Consider the following 21,069-nt stretch of genomic DNA (forward strand, 5'->3'; position numbering starts at 1 on the left):
AGCTTATCAACAGTTTGATGCAATTTCAATAGAGCTTTCAGTATCAGGTGTTTAAGGTAAGAATTGCGAAAACACTTATACTCTCATGCAATCATCCCAGTAAAGGCACAAGTGCAGACCTGAGATAACAATGGATTACTGTGTTTTGGTGCCAGCAGTGAAATGTCATTGCATCAAGGGAACTTGAGGGGGTGGGCTGGGGAGAGAATCAAGATCTGGAATGCAAGATCTGTCTTCCAGATTGTGTGCAGTCTTATAAGAGGGATATCAGATTATCCAAAATTATGCCAGGTAAGAATTTATTTTTGAAAAAGGGACTATGCAGACCTACCACAGGGGAAAATTACACAGGAAACAGGTTTTTAAAGCAGAATGATAGCTGATCCTAGCATTAGAGAGAAGTGAACCCTCTTCAGAATGCTACCTGTTTCTGGCTGGCTGCCAGTTTAAAACTATTCAGTTACTCTTGAAAGAGAATGTAAGGCTAAAATTTGATTCTTATATTATTTCAAAAGCTAAGATCAGTCCCAGAAGGTGGCTCAATAATTTCCACATTGTTTAGTTTAATGTTTTTACTTATCGTTTGCCTATATACACAGTTTTCAACTGGTTAGTATGCTGTATGCCTACTTAGAATCATAGAATCATAGAGTTGGAAGAGACCACAAGGGCCATCGAGTCCAACCACCTGCCAAGCAGGAAACACCATCAGAGCACTCCTGACATATGGTTGTCAAGCCTCTGCTTAAAGACCTCCAAAGAAGGAGACTCCACCACACTCCTTGGCAGCAAATTCCACTGTCAAACAGCTCTTACTGTCCGGAAGTTCTTCCTAATGTTTAGGTGGAATCTTCTTTCTTGTAGTTTGGATCCATTGCTCCGTGTCCGCTTCTCTGGAGCAGCAGAAAACAACCTTTCTCCCTCCTCTATGTGACATCCTTTTATATATTTGAACATGGCTATCATATCACCCCTTAACCTCCTCTTCTCCAGGCTAAACATGCCCAGCTCCCTTAGCCGTTCCTCATAAGGCATCGTTTCCAGGCCTTTGACCATTTTGGTTGCCCTCCTCTGGACACGTTCCAGTTTGTCAGTGTCCTTCTTGAACTGTGGTGCCCAGAACTGGACACAGTCCTCCAGGTGAGGTCTGACCAGAGCAGAATACAGTGGCACTATTACTTCCTTGATCTAGATGCTATACTCCTATTGATGCAGCCCAGAATTGCATTGGCTGTTTTAGCTGCCGCGTCACACTGTTGGCTCATGTCAAGTTTGTGGTCAACCAAGACTCCTAGATCCTTTTCACATGTACTGCTCTCAAGCCAGGTGTCACCCATCTTGTATTTGTGCCTCTCATTTTTTTTGCCCAAGTGCAATACTTTACATTTCTCCCTGTTAAAATTCATCTTGTTTGTTTTGGCCCAGTTCTCTAATCTGTCAAGTTCGTTTTGATGTGTGATCCTGTCCTCTGGGGTGTTAGCCACCCCTCCCAGTTTGGTGTCATCTGCAAATTTGATCAGGATGCCCTTGAGTCCATCATCCAAGTCGTTGATAAAGATGTTGAATAAGACCAGGCCCGAGACAGAACCCTGTGGCACCTCACTAGTCACTCTTCTCCAGGATGAAGAGGAACCATTGATGAGCACCCTTTGGGTTCGGTCAGTCAGCCAGTTACAAATCCACTGAGTGGTAGCATAGTCAAGACCGCATTTTACCAGCTTCTTTACAAGAATATCATGGGGCGCCTTGTCAAATGTCTTGATGAAATCAAGCTAGGCTACATCCACTGCGTTCCCTTCATCTACCAGGCTTGTAATTCTGTCAAAAAATGAGATCAGGTTAGTCTGACATGATTTATTTTTCAGAAATCCATGCTGACTATTGGTGATCTCAGCATTCCTTTCTAGGTGCTCACAGACTGTTTGCTTAATGATCTGCTCCAGAATCTTCCCTGGTATTGATGTCAGACTGACTGGGCGGTAATTATTTGGGTCCTCTCTTTTCCCCTTTTTGAAAATAGGGACAACATTTGCCCTCCTCCAGTCTGCCGGGACTTCGCCTGTTCTCCAGGAATTCTCAAAGATGACTGCCAGTGGTTCTGAGATCACATCTGCCAGTTCTTTTAATACTCTTGGATGCAGCTCATCTGGCCCTGGAGACTTGAATACATCTAAACTAGCCAAGTATTCTTGTACTATCTCCTTGGTTATTCTGGGCTGTGTTTCCTTTGCTGAATCATTTGCTCCAAATTCTTCAGGTCGGCATTGTTTTCTTTATCGGCGAAGACTGAGGCAAAGAAGGCATTGAGGAGTTCAGCCCTTTCTGTGTCCCCTGTTTGCATTTCACCATCTTCTCTGAGTGACCCCACTGTTTCTTTGTTCTTCCTTTTGCTACAAACATACCCATAAAAGCCGTTTTTGTTGCTTTTAACCTCTCTAGCAAGCCTGAGATCATTCTGTGCTTTAGCTTTTCTGACTTTGTGTCTACACGTGCTGGCTATTTGTTTGAATTCCTCTTTGGTGGTTTCCCCCCTTTTCCATTTTTTGTACACATCCATTTTTAATCTTAACTCAGTTAAAAGTTCTTTAGATAGCCACCCTGGCTTCTTTAGGCACCTTCCATGTTTCCGTCTCACTGGTATTGCCTGAAGTTGTGCTTTTACTATCTCCCTCTTAACAAACTCCCAGCCATCATGAACTCCCTTTCCTTTCAGTATTACTGTCCTACTTATATTGACTGGATTCTTTATTGCATGTTAAAAAAGAAAAATTAGTAGCAAGATTTAATTCAGGCCTTGAGATAAAAATATCATTTTGATTTTAGGCAAAATACGTATGGCTAATAAAAGAAGTCAGAGATTCTTCAAAGGAATGAGGAACCTGTGGCCTTCTTGTTGGACTTTAACTTCCACCAGACCCAGCCAACATGGCCAACAGTCAAGGAAGATGGGAGATAGTCCAGCAAGACATGGAGAGCAGGTCCTCCACCCAGTCCCAGACAAAAGCAGGGCCCTTCACATGCAAGCTCATCACAGAAAGAGCATATGCACATCCACGACAAACCGCCCTACATGACCAAAGGAAGCAAGCTAAGTCCCACAAAGGCAAAAAAAAGCTCATATCTAGCTGGCAAGGGCAGGAGCTGCTCCAGTTCCTCTTCATCATGGAGTGGCCACTTCTGAAAGAGCATGGAGGCAGCAAAAGGACCCTAGCATCAAACATATTCTTCTGGTAATGACAATCCTTTGACATTTTGTGGTGGCAGATATTTTCAGCATAGGATGTGTGAAAATTGTTACAAGTCTAGATATCAGCCACAGTCCAGATAAAATTATTCATCCTTATATCCCATTAAAATTAACAGGACAACATTAATTATAATGAGTCTTAACCAGTTAGATCCACAGAAAAACTCACTGGGTGTTCAAGTACCTTACTGTGAAACTGTACTCTTTGCTAAATGATTAATTTACAGGAAGCCACTGTTTTAGGCATGTCTGATATGTGCGCAACCATACATGTGCACATCGCGCAGAACCTGCAAGTGACCCAAAACGTCACAAAAAGGGGCGGTGGCAGAACGTGTGTGTGTGTGTGTTGTAGGCTTTTTCAATGATGTTTCAAATATACACAATTTCACTTAAACACATAGTGCCTTGGAACACTCCTTGGGAGTTGCTTGTATTTAATATATCCCATACATTCAATGACTATACATATGATTTTTTTCTTTAGCCAAAGAACATCCTGTTAGCTTTCAGGATTGAGATTACATTATACCCCACTTTCTTCTAGCTTGCTAGAGGATCACAAAGAACAACCACACAGCACTTTGTTACCTGTCTTCCCCTTTCCCTCCGATCATTGGGCCTTTGTGGGTAATTCATTGGTCCACCTAGGCGTTGGTACTGATTTTGTTGGTACGGTTGTCCTTGCGAATGAGGCATGCGGTTCCATGCAAGAAGCGGAGTGGCCCCTGAATTTCTGAAGAAAAAACATGTATATCATATGTACAAGTTTTCTTACCATCTGCCTAAAAGCTATAGTAAGTGGCGTTGGATATGGCACACCTCAGCTTATTTACAGAAATATTAAGCACCTCTTAAGAACCAAGCTTACTGTTATATTACAACAATTTTGCTTCTTTCCAGGTAGTGGAACATTAAACAAAAACTAAACTAAAAACAAAACTTTCTGTTTGTCTTTTCACTCCCGTATGCTCACTGGGAACAAACCTAAGGATTTAAAAATCTTTGTCAAATTCAGATTCAGGATTTAAAGATGTCCTGAAAGAATATGGTCCATTTGGTATTTAAAAATCTTTGTCAAATTCAGATTCAGGATTTAAAGATGTCCTGAAAGAATATGGTCCATTTGGTATTGCTGCCTCCCCAACCTGCCTCTGTGCAGGGATTTGAAGTATAAAGGGGGAAAAAATCACGTCAGCAAAATGTAACATTATCTCAAGAGTAAACAAGCGCCAGAGTGAGGCTTTATTTTGTGGACATCCAGGCTAATCTGGGAGTCCATTCTTTCTAGTTAATTGCAGGTTGCAAATGAATTCTTACTGCAGAGTAGTTTGAATCCAGGGTAAGGGCTTTAAGCGTTATCTCCCCCCATCCATTATTCTACTCAATATGTCAGAAGGTCTGATCAGGAGGAAACCTTTTCAAGTTCTATTGATGCCATTTTCAATTGACCACAGTGACCTAGCAACGTAAGCACTAATTGGCATGGACCAACTAACATTTGGCATACTGTTTATATGGGAACACAAATGCAATGTCTTATTATCACCAAGAATGCCATCCCAAATTACCAACAAGTACTGTTTTAACTGTACCAGTATATAGCAAGAGGTCATATACACATATACAGGAAAATGTAGTTTGTTTTAGTTATAGTTAAGACCTAAGCTCTGTCACCCACAGGATTTCCTCTGTCTTAACTAAAAATTTAAAATCCATTTGAAAACAGATACATTTGAGCAAAATGATGTATCATTAGCAGGACCAAATAATATAAAGTAGCTAAAAGGTATCATCTGGCTAGTTACATGATCAATATCTTGGGGAAAGTACTGGAAATACCATTTCATGTACTTTGAGCAACAGTCATCAAGTGCCTAGTGTTGTTGTATAAGCCAGAGTTAACATTTCTCAAGAGTTCCTAGTGGAACTCTACCAAAGCTAGTAGGCTAGGATTTAAAGATGCACTTTTCTTGTTCTGCAAATCCAACAGAATTTTAGACTTGCTTCGCTTAAGCACCAGCAAACATCTATTGAAACTGCTGCTTTCATGGCTGCTACCTCCTACCAAGGTAGGAAGTCTATGTGAATGGAAGGCTATTCAGTAACTCCAGCCTCCCACCAATACATAGAAGTCAATTCCTAGGGGTTGTAGGAGCTTTGGCTCCCACAATAAAATATTTGAGGTGGCCAGGTCCCCGCAAAGTTGATGGGCATTCCCATTCAAATAGTGTGTGAGCACTGTGTCATGTGATCAATTTTGTGGGGTGGGGCTTTCCTGGGCCCCCACAATATTTTATTCAAGTTGACACCCCTGCACCAATAAAGGTAAAGGTAAAGGGACCCCTGACCATTAGGTCTAGTGATGACCAACTCTGGGGTTGCGGCACTCGATCTCACTTTATTGGCTGAGGGAGCCGGCGTACAGCTTCCGGGTCATGTGGCCAGCATGACTAAGACGCTTCTGGCGAACCAGAGCAGCGCACAGAAACACTTTTTACCTTCCCGCCGGAGCGGTACCTATTTATCTACTTGCACTTTGACGTGCTTTCGAACTGCTAGGTTGGCAGGAGCTGGGACCGAGCAACAGGAGCTCACCCCATCACGGGGATTCAAACCACTGACCTTCTGATCAGCAAGCCCTAGGCTCTGTGGTTTAACCCACAGCGCCACCTGCATCCCTCCTGCACCAATATCCACCAGTAAAATAATAGGGCCCTTCTTCTCCTTGGGTTGCCACTTAGCAGAGGATAGCAGAGCACTACTTTTGACAACCAGCACTCTTCATAAGTCACTAATGTGGTGAGAAGTCAGGGATTCCTGGTTGTCCACTATGAAATGGCTTATACTCTGAGATGAACCTGGCTATATGTGTGGTTTTTCTGGTCCATGAAAGATAAAAAAATGTTTTTCTGCAACATTCTATAAGAATGGAACAACTGCCCTACTGGATTAAAAAAAGATCCCCCTAGCCCCAAATTCTGCTTCCAGCAGCAGCCAAGTAGATATTTTCAAGCACTTGAAAACAAAGCAAAATGGCGCTTGAACCCAATACCTAATTCTCACAGATGCAAGATTAAGCCATGAAAAGCTTCAACTTTCAAAATTAACCTAGCAAGTAAATCAGAAGTTGAAAAGCTGAAATCCTATCTTACAGACAGGGATCTGTTCATGCAAATTACTTTGCCTGAAACAAAGAACCACCAATGTCTATTTATACCCCAACCTTTATTCCATCATGGAACTCAAGGCAGAATATATGAGATTCTCAGGCAGCCCCCCCCCCCCCCCGTTATTGACCAGACTCAGACCTATTTAACTTCAGCAAGGTTGCTACAGCATGTACCTTCTGAACATGCCGTCCAGGTCACCTGATACCAACACAGCATTGTGTGAAATTGATAATACAAAGAAAAATCAAACTTTTGCATTCTTAGTCTCAGACAGCATCTCAGGGGTGGGGGGTAGAAATGTATTTCATCATACAACCTCACAGGTAGTCAGGTCCTATAATGAAATAAAATATCTGAAATGGGCCCAGCTGTTGTGACATTTGAGAATTATTTCCTCCTTCTAACAAGTGAAACAGTGGATGTATCTTCTAGCCCATCTTGATTAAACTTTGATAGGTCTGCCACAGTGAGATAAAATTGTTTCAGGGAGCCGATCAAGTTCATGATATAGCAAGCAGGTGGGCCTTTGAGAATACCACATTCACATAAATGGTTCTTAAAGGCGGGGTGGAGGCTTCTCCAAAATGAATGATATAGCCCTCCTTGACCTCGCCATTGTGGTGAGCCCATCTTAACTGAAAAGCAGACCAGAATACCGACACAGGTTGCAGACATTAACTGCCCACCGAGATTAACTGGGCAAGTGCCAGGGGTGGGAGAGAAGGCAGCACTCTAGCCTTTTTGTAAAATATTGCAGGAATCTTAAATGTGTAATCTTCTTTTAAAAAATCTGACCTGCCTTCCCATTCAACTTGGAACAAGAACGACTACAGCTAAGCAAACTGCTTGCTTTTGGTCTCAGTTAAATTCAGGGGGGCTCAGAAAGGTTTATTTACTCTTGACAGGGGGGAGGGGTGTCATAATGAAAGCATAGCATACTATGCTGTACTTATGATTTAACTGATTTAATTTAATAGCAGTACAAAAATCGATGAAAGCTCAATTAATGAGTATTCTTGATTATGACTATAAAGAGACAAGTCACAATGTTCTTGAACTCTTTTTTTAAAAAAATGGCCTACAAATATAAGGAAAGTAAAGCACTTCAAGTTAAATAATCAGAATTCCCCTCAAATCAGAATTCCCACATACTCTTGGAACTGTGATAGCAAAATTAGAAGGCAATTTACTCAACTTTTTGTTATTAGGTGTTCTCTTATAGCAAGGAACAATACATACAAAGAAAACATATGCTCAATTTAGCAACTATTTTGTTTGTATTATCTTATTTTGCTCTACAGATATAACAGAATTATTCACAGATACACTTTCCAAACCCCAGGATATCTGGTTTTAAGGGCATACAATCAGCTTCTCAATGAAGGGAAACACATATAAAACATCCCTTATTATCAAACCATGTCACATTCTCTCTGTTCCATGGTACTTATTGGACTGCAGATTCCTTAATCCTCCTCAGAGTCCCTCCTGCATTTAATTCAGTTCAGTCTTAAGTAGTTAAAGAAACTGTTTTCAGTGGCAACTAATAACTACTGACCTACAGTGACACTGGCCTACAATAGACTTGTCAGGCCTGAAAAAGCTGCACCAAAGAAGCTGATTAGGACTTCAAGAGGTTTGTAGCAAGAATCAATGGCTGGTCTGTACTAATGCTGTGGTTCCTGCACAGTGATGATAAAAGTGGACCACCATTAGTTATGCCTCATTAAGCTCCACGACTCTCCTAAAAAGAAATTTGTTTAGCCTGTCCAAAACCTAATGCAATTTTAAGCTGTCTGTGTTGAAATTCATAGTGCTTCAAAGAGAGAGAGGCCAAAGAACCAAGAATGCTACCGCAGAAGCATCAACAGCAAAGTTAATTTTGAAGTTTCTGATTATTAAAGGAAAGGTCTTACAGAAACCATCCAAAGATGGGTTTAGAGAGATATTTAGAGAGATCTTTATAACAAAAATAACAGTTATAGAAATTCTAGGAGTTGGTTTCCATTGAGACACTAACATATATAATTAAAAGGAAATTTTTAACAAATACCTGTCAAATCTTTGTGGTGGGTGCTGAAAGAGAGGTGTAGGACCTTGCCATGAGTCTTGGGGACCAATATCTGTGAAATTAAAGCAAAATAAAATATAAACACAGATGTAACATATCACAGTGAACCACAAATAGGTGTATTTTAAGACTTATTACAAAAACAAGTAGTTTTAAATCCTTACACAGATAAGAATTCTAGAACGTTTAATTTTAAGAATTACGAAGAACACAGTGACAAAAAGTTAGTATTTAGCAAAAATTTTGGTAAAGGGAGAAAGCAAGCTGCCCCTCATATGATGTGTAAGAATGGCTTAATTTCAAAAATTCTATTGAAACACACTTTGGCATGGCAGCTGTGAGGGGAGAATTAACCTCTTTATTGTTGTCACTGATCAGTTAAAAGGCATATTGCCAGTTAAATTTAACTCCAGTAATATTATTAAAATCTCAGGTGGCCTTCTGTGACATGGAGAAATGTGAAATAACTTTCAATTGCAAAACAAAAACAACCACTCATTCTTAGAAAGACCACTTTAATATATTATCTTTTTAAACCCTTCCCTCCCAAAGCCCAACGACTGCAGCCCCATCAATTAAAATTTGCCCCCATGGAAATAAACCAAATCATTAATTGATTGGCAATCTCATTCTTTTTACTCAGAAGATAGCAAGAAAGGCCAACTTCCAGGCATGTTTGTTACCCATCACCAAGCTTTCCAGATGAGGCGGCTATAAATCTGAGAAACTAAGTACTTTTAGTATAATCTGTATTAGAAAGCTACACACTAGGTGAACTGTGGCTAAGGACACCAGGAACTGCAACCATCAGATGCTACTAAAAGACCACCCACTTACGTCTTTTCTTAGCTCAAAAGTACAACATACTACAAAGATGTACCAGCAACATCATCATTTAACAAGCCATGCAATTAAATGGCTTCTGTTCTTTTAAATAAATGGACCAGTAAACAGAATGAAAGAAATATCTAATCAATAGATCCCTGGTGAGTTCAAAACACTTACATCATTTATCAATCAAAAGCTTCAGTTTCAGTGATATCTTTGATTATCCTCAATGATGTTTAAGTGCCACCAATTATAACAGCTGGATTCAGAAGTTGTCCAATGGATTTACTATGAGAGGACAGTAATGTCCCTGATAATGGGTTAATATTCAAGAACACCAGGGGCTAGCAATAATTTACTGGGACGCCACACTGCCTTTGTGAATCCGAGCATTAAAAAAGGCATGGCTGGAAGGAAACCTGAGCCCCTCTCCAGGCACATTCAGACTGGATGGCTTATACTTTAATGGTCTGACCTGAACAAAAACCTTTTATGGTAGCAGCTGAATAAACCGTGTACAGTGCAGGCATGTCTGATTGACACCAATGTAACTTTGCTGGTGGAAATCCAGCCTAATTTTCAACACTGGCAATTCCTGCTTTGGCTGCTGTTGGAGCAGAGTAATTCATAGAGGCCAATGAACAAAGCTTTTTGCACTATGTTCCTAACTGGTCAGGCAAAATTAGGGACATCCCTATACCAACCTCAACATATAAATACATTTGTGGCCAGGATTTGAAGCCCTTAAGGTTTGAGGTTCCTTATGCACTAACAATGTAAGACAGCACCATCATAAATTAATGAAACTAAGACAGTACAAATCTTGGATTTACTTTAGGAAGCAACTGCTATTGTAATGGTAGTTTAATCTTAAAAAACTCAAATATTCATGTGAGATGTACGTATTAAATTCAAGTCCGTATCAAGACTTATTAAATTATCTTAATATTGAACAGTCAGCCGGTTCTGAGAAATATACAACTTAAATGGTTTATAAAGGATCTGGCAACCTTTCCTATACAAAACCATTTCACATATCTTTATTACATTTCTGGAAAACTAGCAAAAAGCATACTACATGTGCAGGGACCCAGCTCACTTCATCTCCTAGTCCAATGGGCAGTGCTGGGATGGTATTTTTGAAGGGTCAAGGGAGAAGAAGCATTCTAGCCCCTCTCCATTCCATTATCCCCCACCACCTCTGCCTCACTCACAAAAAGAGGATAAAACTCAGGATTTCAAAAAGAATAACATAGAAGTGAAGTGCTAAATGAGAGTAAATAATAATCTGGATGCATTCTGATATCTGCTTTCATAATTGCTAAGAGCAGTTAGCTCAAAAACTACTGGTTTGGACACTTCTCTAACAGCGCTGACACTGTTATCCAAATATCTGTATAAACAGCAGAATTCCACACAAAGAGACAACACTGAAAATAGTTCTTCTTACTCAAGGTACACAGCACACACCTAAATACCGTAACAGAAAGAGTTGCAATGCCAAGTTTCTACCTTTCATCATGGCAATGTAAGAAAATAGGTAAGTGAGGAAACATAAAAACAAGAGGTTGACATTTCAAAAAGGTACAGAAAATGAGAGAAATGACAGTTAATATTTCATTGGTCTGGAAAATGCAAGCAATTCCTAGAACCGATGCAACGATTTAAGTTGCCCTCTCCAGTAGCAACTGAAGTGATAACTTATGTAATCAGCATGGCAATCAAAGCCAAGACTTCATGTTTACTGATTGGAAAATGCTCCCCCCCCCTTTTTTTCCCTTTTTGATTAGTGGAAAGTCAGCTAATTGACAAGTTTACTGACTGAAATGAAAATAATAAAAGCAGACACTCTGGCAGCAAAATCCAAGCCTGTATTCGCATAGTACTAGCAGACTCCACTTGACTCCTGCAAGCTATCAGCATACAATTATTCATCAGCTGAAAATTGGCACATCAATGTGAAATCAGGGAACACCACTAACCCCCACAGCTAGCTCTGAGAGAGCTTAGATTGGATTGACTGTATTACCCTGCTATACTCTAATTTTCATTCACTTACAAAAAGATGTCCTGGAAAATAAAAAGCTTAGTATGCTAAGTTCACAAGTTAATGTTCTTAGAATATGATGAGATTTAAGGAAACAAAAGTGAAGTGGATTTGAATAATTTTATCACACAGATGGAGTAAGATCTTGACAAACCAATATACTGACAAATATCTTCACCCTTATTTCTCAGACCAACACTCCTACCAAGCGCAATGATACATGAACACATAATGATACTTATACAAGTGCTAACCAACCACATTGCTAGAAATCCTGGAGTCCTGGCAGACCTACTAGTATGTAAAACTATGGTCGAGTGGTCAGGAGCAGGCCACAAAATTGAATGATTTCTCCTCATCTCCCTTTAGCAGGGCCTTTCTGTTGCTGACCCTGGTTGCGGAAGACCAGAAGCTCAAATTCAGAAATCATCTTCAAAACTGGGTATAAATACAAGACCATAAACACTGGACAAAATCTCCCCTTTCTTTTTCCTCTACTACCAGTCAGCTGGTTTTAGTCGTTTTTGTATTTATTACTGAGGTTTGATATCATTGTAATATCATTCAAAAACATTTTTCCTGCAATGCAGAAGTGAATTTATATTTATTAAATTTCCTACATAAATTAAGGCACCTGTCTTGTTATTTTTAAAAACTACCTAAATAGAGCAACCAAACTCAAACTCCTAGACATTTTTTGTATTTTCCCAAGTTTTCATGAGTAAGAAAAGGCATTTACAGTGGTACCTCTGGTTACGAACTTAATTCGTTCTAGAGGTCCATTCTTAACCTGAAACTGTTCTTAACCTGAGGTACCACTTTAGCTAATGGGGCTTCCCGCTGCTGTGCTATTTCTGTTCTCATCCTAGGGCAAAGTTCTTAACCCGAGGTACTACTTCCAGGTTAGCAGAGTCTGTAACCCGAAGTGTCTGTAACCCAAGGTGTTTGTAACCCGAGGTACCACTGTATAATGCTTTAGACACCCCATAACAGCACCCTAAAGTAGGCTTGTATGACTACCAGCCTTGCTTTCCAGAGGGGAGGGCCTGAGAAAGGGAGAGTGTGTCATTCCTAAGGCTACAAGTGGGTTTGTTCTTCTTATAAAATCTGTACTGAGGAATTCCTGAATCATCCTCTTAGCCACTCACTACACCATTTCTCAACTTGTACTGTGAGGACATGTTCAAACAATGATAAAAAGATGTACAATTGTGAAGGCCCAGCAGCAATGATGTAGGACTGTGAAGTTTCAGTAACAGGAAGGTTAACTTAAACATAAGTACTAGATGGCAATAGCAAACCAAGTATCATATGCTTCCAACTGGCCAAATGATTAAATAGAACCTTGAGTTCCATTTTTAAAAATTAAAATAGAAAGGGGGAAAAACTTACTTGAAAGCAATTTTGGAATCTGTTGTGGTCTTCCCAGCAGTGGTCTGTAAGTATTTCCCTGATTGTAAGCTCCAGGGGGAGCAATATTGCTGTAAACTCCACTTCCAGAATGTCCTCTGTTTCTTGACATTGCATGACTGTAATACGGAAGGGAAGAGAAATGAAGGTATCCATGGAAAAAGGCATTACACACGTGGCAACAGTGTTACATTTCACACCTGAACAATGGTAAATTCCTTCAACTCTAGGCAAGGCGAGACATTAATAGGTCGGCAAATCTTCTATGAATGATGGGATACACAGCCGACGTTAGGCACATCCACCGCTGTACAAAGCAAGAGTTGTGTGCCCAGGGCATCTGTACATACACTGACTGATTTCTTCAATTCTTTCTTCTCCAGAAACAGTCAGAAAGAGCATTTAAGTTAGGTAAATGTAAAAAAAGATAAAGGTAAAGGACCCCTGGATAGTTAAGTTCAGTCAAAGATGGCTATGGGGTGTGGCACTCATCTCACTTTCAGACCAAGGGAGCCAGCCTTTGTCCATAGACAGCTTTCTAGGTCATGTGGCCAGCAGGATTAAACCGCTTCTGGCGCAACGGGACACTGTGATGGAAGCAAGAGCACATGGAAACAGCATTTATCTTCCTGCTGCAGTGGTACCAATTTTCTACTTGCACTGGTGTGCTTTCGAACTGCTAGGTTGGCAGAAGCTGGGACAGAGCAACGGGAGCTCACCACTGTCAAGCAGAACGCACATAACAACGGCCCAGTAGCATTAACATCTGAAACAGTTCTCACTCTCTCTTCCATTGGCCCAACTTACGGAAAAACAGAATTGTAACATTTTAAAAAGTGGTGTCTCTTAGGTGATTTATTCAATTATGATCACAACTGGACAACTGAACCAGATTCCTCAGAAAGCTGGGGTTTTTTCTCCCCTTGGCTTCTCCTAACAGTGCAGATCAGGGATTGCTTTGGGATGCTCAGACATCAGCCACTGTGGTTCTAAAGTTTGGTAGGCATTAAAAAGTCCCCTAATCACTTGACATGGAAGGACACAATTTGTTCCAAGATAATACAAATATCAACAGTCTTTCAGAAGTTCACAGAACTTCCCCATCTGGAAACAAGACATTTAATTGCTATCATTAGCAATTCCCTTAATCTGATTAAAATAAGAAGAATGTTGCATTTAACTTTAATCTACTCAACACTTAACATATGCCTGGTTCAGTTTATTATTGTTGTTGTTTATGACATTTGTATGTTGCCCTTCATCTATAGATCTCAGAGGGGTTCACAACACAAAAATACAAGGTAAAAAATTCAAAATACATAATAAAAACAAAAAGAACATAACAAACCAATAACCCCCCCTTCTCTCCCCCACAAACATGTTTAAAAGGGTATCAGATGTTAATCAGCCAAAGGCCTGACTGAAAAGGAACGTTTTCGCCTGGTGCCTAAAGGTGTATAATGAAGGCACCAGGCAAACTTCCCTGGGGAGAGCATTCCACAAAGCAGGGAGCCCCTGCAGAGAAGGCCTGCTGCCACCCTCCAGACCTCTCATGGAGGAGGCACACAAAGAAAGGCCTCAGGTGATGATCTCAGAATAATGTTAAATTACTTCATATGGAGAAAGGTGGTCCTTGAGGTACTGTGGTCCTGAGCCGTTTTAAGGCTTTATAGGACAAAACTAGCACTTTGAATTGGGCCTGGAAACTAACTGATAGCCAGTGCAGACAGGCCAAAGGTCAGTGTAATACGTACAAACCATCTTGCCCTGCTGAGCAGCTTGGTTTACAAACTGTCTTCAGAGGCAGCCCTCTGCAGTAATCTAACCTAGAGGTTACCAGAGTGCAGACAACAGCAGCTGGCCTATCCCTGTCCAGATAGGGGCCAAACTGGGCCACCAGCCAAAGCTGATGGAAGGCAGACTTCACCAGATGCCACCTGAGCCTCCAGAGGAGTGTAACCCCATCAAGAGCAGGCCACCTCCCAGCCACCTGGTCTGAGGAACTGCCCACTCACAGGACCTCAGTCATATCTGCATTGAGCTTCAGTTTGTTGGCTCTCAGCCAGTTCATAACTGATGCAAGCAGCAGTCCAGCACATCCACTGCCCCATTGCAGATGTAAAGGAGAAGTAGAGCTGTGTGTCATCAGCATAAAGCGTATTCCAAACCTCCGGATAACCCCACTCAGCAATTTCAAGTAATGTTAAATAGCATAGTGGATAGAGATGTTAAATTCTCAAGAATAATCATTTGGAGAATATTCTCGATTAATGAGAATATTAGAGAATTTTCATTTAAAATAGGAGAATATTCATTTTAATGCATTGAAAATGATATAATTAGTTAATATACATGTTTATTCATGAGTAAACTTGTTCAGATGGCAACTAAAAACCGTACAGATACTTTTATTCAATGGGGCAATGCAGTGAATTCACATTCTTTGATTTGGTAAAGGGGAACTGACAATCAGAGGACTGCAGAAAACTAGTTACTGGCACTAAGTAAAAATATAGAAACGCCAGCTGTTTAAATCAAGGCCACCTCACATGCTGTTTCATATAATTGTATAGGCCTAGGTACTTTAAGTGTATAAAGCATTAAAGCTACTTTCTGTAAAAAAATCACAATGTATGGCCAGGGGTATAGAACTGCTAAGAATAAGGTCACACCAAAATAGGAAAAAAGGCTATTACATATAGTTTGAAACACATATGAATTCAAATGTTCATCAAATTAAATGAATAGCATTTTTAAAACAAAAAACCCCAAAAACCCCAAAAATGTTTTCTGTCGCTCACATTTCAGAACTGCCAATGGTGAATAACACAATCCCCAGTAATGTAACTGGATCAAAAACAATCATTATTCATTACTTACACTGGCAATATCACAACTTGACTTATTATTTACTAGATTTTTAAAAATGTGGGTTGTAAAACTGGTTCTTACATTAGAATTTACAGTTTGTGGAGAATATTTTCCAGAGAATTTTCTAGCAGAGAATATTCTCACCTCACATCACTTATAGGGGATAAAATTGAACCTTGTGGAACCCCACACTGAAGGCTCCACAGGGCCAAAGAATCACCCTCTGGAAACTACCATCCAAGTAGGATCGGAACCACCGCAAAGCAGTGCCACCCACCCGTAACTCAGACAGCCACTCCAGAAGAATACCATGGTTGATGGTATTGAAAGCTGTTGAGAGGTTGAGGAGAATTAACAGGGACACATTTTCCCTGACTCTCTTCTGACAGATGTCATCATGCAGAACAACCAAATCAATTTCTGTGCCAAAACCAGGGATGTTTTATTGAGTGGTTTCAGTTCCAGTTCCATGTCTTCCTCACTTAAAATTGAGTGCATAAATCTATATGAACAAAGAACATTAGATGAACAGTAGTTAAATCAGTTGCCTACCCCAAAGTTCTGAATGATGACTGGTCCAAGTGAACCTGCCTCCTGTCGCGGTTAAAGCCAAGCTGTGGCCTCCAAGGTCTGCCATCATTGTTAGTTTTCTCCCAGTCACCTGGCTTCAGAACTGGTGGAGGCTTTCTAAATAATAAGACAAGGAAGTTTAATCTAATAGGCACTAGAGACACAGAGTTGGAAGACCTGAAGGCCATCAAGTTCAATTCTCTGAAACAAGACATAGGACCACCCACAAAATCAATCTCACCCATTCTACAGTGCTGCAAGTTGTTCAGAAGAACTGGTAAGGGTAAACAGAAGGGTTACTTACTTTGCTCCAGATAACACCTCTGCCTTAAAAATAAAGTCTTCTTGGAATTGTGGGTCTTTAAAGTTGATACTAAGAATGAAAATATTTGAAACAATTATGAAGAATTAACACATTGCCTGTTATGTGACATCAAAGTTGGTAACTTACTTTCTCTCTTCAGAATACAGCAAGGATCAGTAGAGAGCAACTCAGGCCCAAAGATGAAATAAGAGCTCACCAGGCCTCTTGATTAGATCTGTTTTGAAATGGCCACAGCCACTTGTCACTCACCGAATATCACAGGGTGTCATGGGCAGGACAGGAAAAGCCACTTACAGAGCGTTCTGAATTGTTCCTTTGCAACCCAGAGTTGCATTCAGTCATTTACACCTGGCACTGAATACAAGATCCACTGCTTTAAGGCAGGATGGGTTCCTCTTGAGAGCTCGGATTCTGCCCATATGACTTGCATTCAGTGCCAATTGTAAACTGGGGCTGTACAGGAGCAATTATGCGTACACTCTAAGCCAGGCTCCCCCAACCTGGTTCCCACCCTTCCTGATGCTTTGGATTAAAATTCTCATCATCCCCGACCAATAGTCATACTGACTGGGGCTGATGAGAGTTGGAGTCCAACAACATCTGGTTGAGGAAGTCTTAAATTTGGTGCCAAGTGCAACCAGCACATCTTGGGGGCAGGATCATTTCCACCTGACATCATAATGGCCTGTCAAATGTGGACTGTGAAAGGCTGGTCACTATTTGATAAGGCCAATCATGTGGTCCCCCAACACTTGTGTAGGCAAAATTCTCTCTTTTTCAGCCCTAGTCAGATGCATTTATTCATGCACTATGTGGATGACTCAGAAAAAGGAGTTAATTAAGACAGAGACCATCACTATTGCTAAGATAACAGCTGGGAGGAGTCAGTAGATCCCTCTGCAATAAGGAAAGGGAAACCAGCAGTTATATTCATAATCTGAATACAGTTGAGAATAAAAAATATTTGATCCAACATTCTAAGGAAGGGCTCGTATTTTCCAAGATTTAACAGCTTAGTTGCCTTCAAGCCCACATAAGCAAGAGCCTGAGAAATGAGGAAATGTCTAACTTCATTAATTTGGTTCCCTCTCCCTTTCATATATCCCACTAGTCTCAAGAGAAGCCAACCAGGAACTGGTGAACACCTCAGCTATTGGGGACTTCACATCATGACCTAGAGGAAGTCATTTTGGGTAACTTCATTCATACACATTTTACCTTATTGCAGAATTCTGTGTCAGGTCACGCAGCATGGGCACAGGAGAGTGCAATGTCCTAATGGATATGGAAAAATGGAACAACTATTCATTTACAAGAAAAAAGTCTCTTGGCTGTAGACAAAAATGGAAAATGTATCTGATGTAAGCAGGCAATGGTCACTTACCATATTTTTCGCCCTATAGGACGCACCGGCCCATAGGACGCACCTAGTTTTCGGGGGGGGGGGGGAATCAAGGGAAAAAAATATGATTCCCCCCCCCCCCGCAGCTCTGGGTGCAGAAGCCGTGCAGCCCCATTAAAGAGCGCGCAGCTTTTGCCTGCTTTTGCGGGAGGTGGGGGAATTCCCCCACGTGCAACGCCTTCCCGCTGCCCCCCATCCTCTGGGGCTGGCAATGGGGGAAGCGCTGCTTTCTCCACCGCCAGCCTCAAAGAGCAGACTCTCCTGGCTTCAGCGGAAGCAACACAAAGCCTCTGGAGCGCAGGCTTCGCGTTGCTATCGCTGAAGCCAAGGAGCCTGCATTCGCCCCATAGGATGCACACACATTTCCCCTTCATTTTTGGAGGGGGAAAAGTGCGTCTTATAGGGCGAAAAATACAGTAATACCAAATGACATTTAACTGACTGAAGGGATCAAATTCTTGACAAGAGAGCTGCACAAGTATTTTGCATGCTAAATATTTCTAAGACAAAAACCTCAAATAACAAGGCTTGAAATGGAAGACTAAAAGAAGCTAAGGCAATATGCTTTAAAATGGTAAAGAAATGGGAAGGGAAGCATATTAACATTTCAAAATGACCACACGTAATATGTCATCAAACAGTACAGAAAGTTGAATAATCAATACTGCACTAATAAAATACAATATAGCAAAATTTAATCAAAATTGTCCATTTTCAAAACCAAAAACATTTAAAATTTTGCCATGCTTACATCAGCTCATGTTAACCATCCCTTTGGTGTCCATAGCACTTCTCAGTGTTTTCAGACTCGCCTTTAATCCCATCCCTCCTACTTTCTGTTAGCCTTTTATTCTCTTATTCTTCACTCTAGCCAATTTCCTCTACCAGATCTCCCTCCTTCTTTTTAAAACTTTAGCAAACCATCTTCAATTGGGGCATGACCCATCTATGCGTGTCTATTCAATAACTGAAAACTAGTGGCATGCATTAAGCAGCTTTTGATCTTCATTGTGAAGGAGGAAAATAAACTACAAACTAATTTTATTTTGTCTGAAGAACATTGAACAAGGAGGGATTCTTAATCAGCAAATAAACCTTGCTGTAAGTTATACTTACTCATCAGGAAGAACTGGATTGTCATTCCTGGCTAATTTTCCTTGAATACCATGACACAGTTCAGGGGGAAGGCCTACTGCCTATTGGGGAATAATAAAATCCTGATCAGATGAGCCAGACAAGAATGAATTAAGTGTAATATCCATTAGAACAAATTTGACGCACCTCTTTTTCACCAGACTTGTACTGTTCGAGTATGAAGTCATGAAGTTGATGCTGTTTCCCAACAAAAAGAACATCACCACCAAGACTATTTCTTCTGACTGAAAAAAGAAGGGGGTGATAATTCTTCATTAAGAGCAACCTAATTAAGGAGTAATACTTACAAAACAGGCTCATGTTGCTTACTACTGGCACCATAAACTAAAAAAGTCCTGTCTAGATTTATCATTGATTTGACATTGTACAGGGATGCTTGCTTTGATGAGCATCCAAGTTTACTCTGAGTACTGGGGGAGAGGAGAGCATCCATTTGTCTTAGACTAGTGCTTCATGCAACTGAACAACCTTCCATGGCTTTATCAGTGTACTAGTGTGGGACCACAATGAAGTCTCTGTCCATTTGGTACACACTTAACCATTTGCTTACAAGGTGTCATGCACCATGGGGATCAAGCCAGGAACTCTGGGAGTCTGGCACCAGATGTCTTTCTGAAAGTATTTATACACTGCCCTCTCATAAAACAGGGGGCACAGCAATGCAAAAACCTGTAAATGTACAAACCAATGTAAAGCTGTAGAAAACAGTAATTAAAATGATGGGATACTCAATAAAAATTTAAACAACTGCATAAGCCTTTGGGCAAATAATAATAAATGAATGAAAAAAAAACCTTTAACCAAAAAGGCTCTCAGAGTAACTTAGAAAAAATCAGTTCTGAGGATGCCCCCCCCCTTGGGTTCTTCTTCTACATCATAATTTTATTATTTGTACCCTGCCCATCTGACTGGGTTGCCCCAGCCATTCTGTGCAGCATCCAACAGATATAAAAACATTAAAAAGCTTCCCTAATCAGGTCTGCCTTTAGATGACTTCTAAAAAGGCATGACACACAAGGAAGGAAGAATGAGAGGAAGGAAAAGCAAGCTCAAGCACAATTCTTGAATTTATAATCAATGTGAATGTGGTTCTGGTTGTCTTGCCCTTGATGAAGAGCAGTCCGTATCATAACAGAGGCAGAAAGCAATAGTTCAACCCTTCTTAGCCTTTGGGTGGAGCATTTTGACATATTTGGTCAAAATAGGAGTCAGAATACTGCAAAAAGGGAGATTCAGCTTAAAGTGTGAAACATCAGGACTAATGCAGAGGCTGCATGTTCATTCTATACAGGTTACTAAGGCTGAGCACTAAGGCTGAGAATGGTAACAGATCTTGGCACCTGAGATCAAAATAGAAGCAAACTGATTTATGGTGTGGAAAAGCAGATGCGGGTTTTATAGTAGGAAAAAGTAGCATTGCACAAAAGTACCACTGCCAAAAGCCTTGGTACTCAGAAAGATTCTTTAATCCTGCCACTCTTACTTTCTTCAGGGGTGAGGTCAGGGTACACCTCTGCTAGAGCAGCTCTCAGACGGCGTTCGTCAACAAAAGGCAACAGTGCAACTCCTACAGAAAACAACTCATTAGAGTTCATATTTTCTTTTTAATAGTACAAAACGTAAGGTTACAAAATAGTACAAAAGGGTAGAAGAAACTTTGGCAAGATGAAGCCAAATTGTCCCCAAATCATAAAAAGATCCTTAATGGATCAGACCCTAGTCTTACCTAGTTCAACATCCTGTTCTTACAGTGGCTCACCAAATCAAGCCAAGCTAAGCATATGGTTTAGCTCTCTCACTGAAATTAGTGAGACTTAATGGTACAGGCAACCTCCTGTTTACGCAGGGGGTTACGTTCCAAGGCATACATGAAATCATGTATATATTCCTTATGGGCACAGTCACATTTCAACTCTCTTTAGTCAACAGAAATAAATGCTGCAAAAGTATAAAGCACAACCTAGTCAATA

General features: G+C 40.6%; 1 protein-coding gene across 2 annotated transcripts in view; it reads right to left on the bottom strand.

The window, feature by feature from the left end:
• Positions 1-21,069, bottom strand: part of XRN2 (5'-3' exoribonuclease 2) — a 65,004-nt gene that overhangs the window by 1,987 nt on the left and 41,948 nt on the right. Inside the window, exons 21-29 of one of the 2 annotated variants that reach the window (XM_079983496.1) lie at positions 20,583-20,666; positions 19,226-19,323; positions 19,061-19,140; positions 17,761-17,817; positions 16,522-16,590; positions 16,200-16,334; positions 12,759-12,895; positions 8,474-8,543; positions 3,839-3,983 (exon numbers count right to left, since the gene is read on the bottom strand). In XM_079983496.1, the coding sequence (XP_079839622.1) occupies positions 3,839-3,983; positions 8,474-8,543; positions 12,759-12,895; positions 16,200-16,334; positions 16,522-16,590; positions 17,761-17,817; positions 19,061-19,140; positions 19,226-19,323; positions 20,583-20,666 (875 nt within the window). Of the gene's footprint in view, positions 1-3,838; positions 3,984-8,473; positions 8,544-12,758; positions 12,896-16,199; positions 16,335-16,506; positions 16,591-17,760; positions 17,818-19,060; positions 19,141-19,225; positions 19,324-20,582; positions 20,667-21,069 lie in introns of those variants that run through there. The other variant, XM_079983497.1, reaches the window with a different exon arrangement.

The sequence above is a fragment of the Podarcis cretensis genome, assembly GCF_951804945.1.
Source record: "Podarcis cretensis genome assembly, chromosome: 7".
NCBI lineage: Eukaryota > Metazoa > Chordata > Lepidosauria > Squamata > Lacertidae > Podarcis > Podarcis cretensis.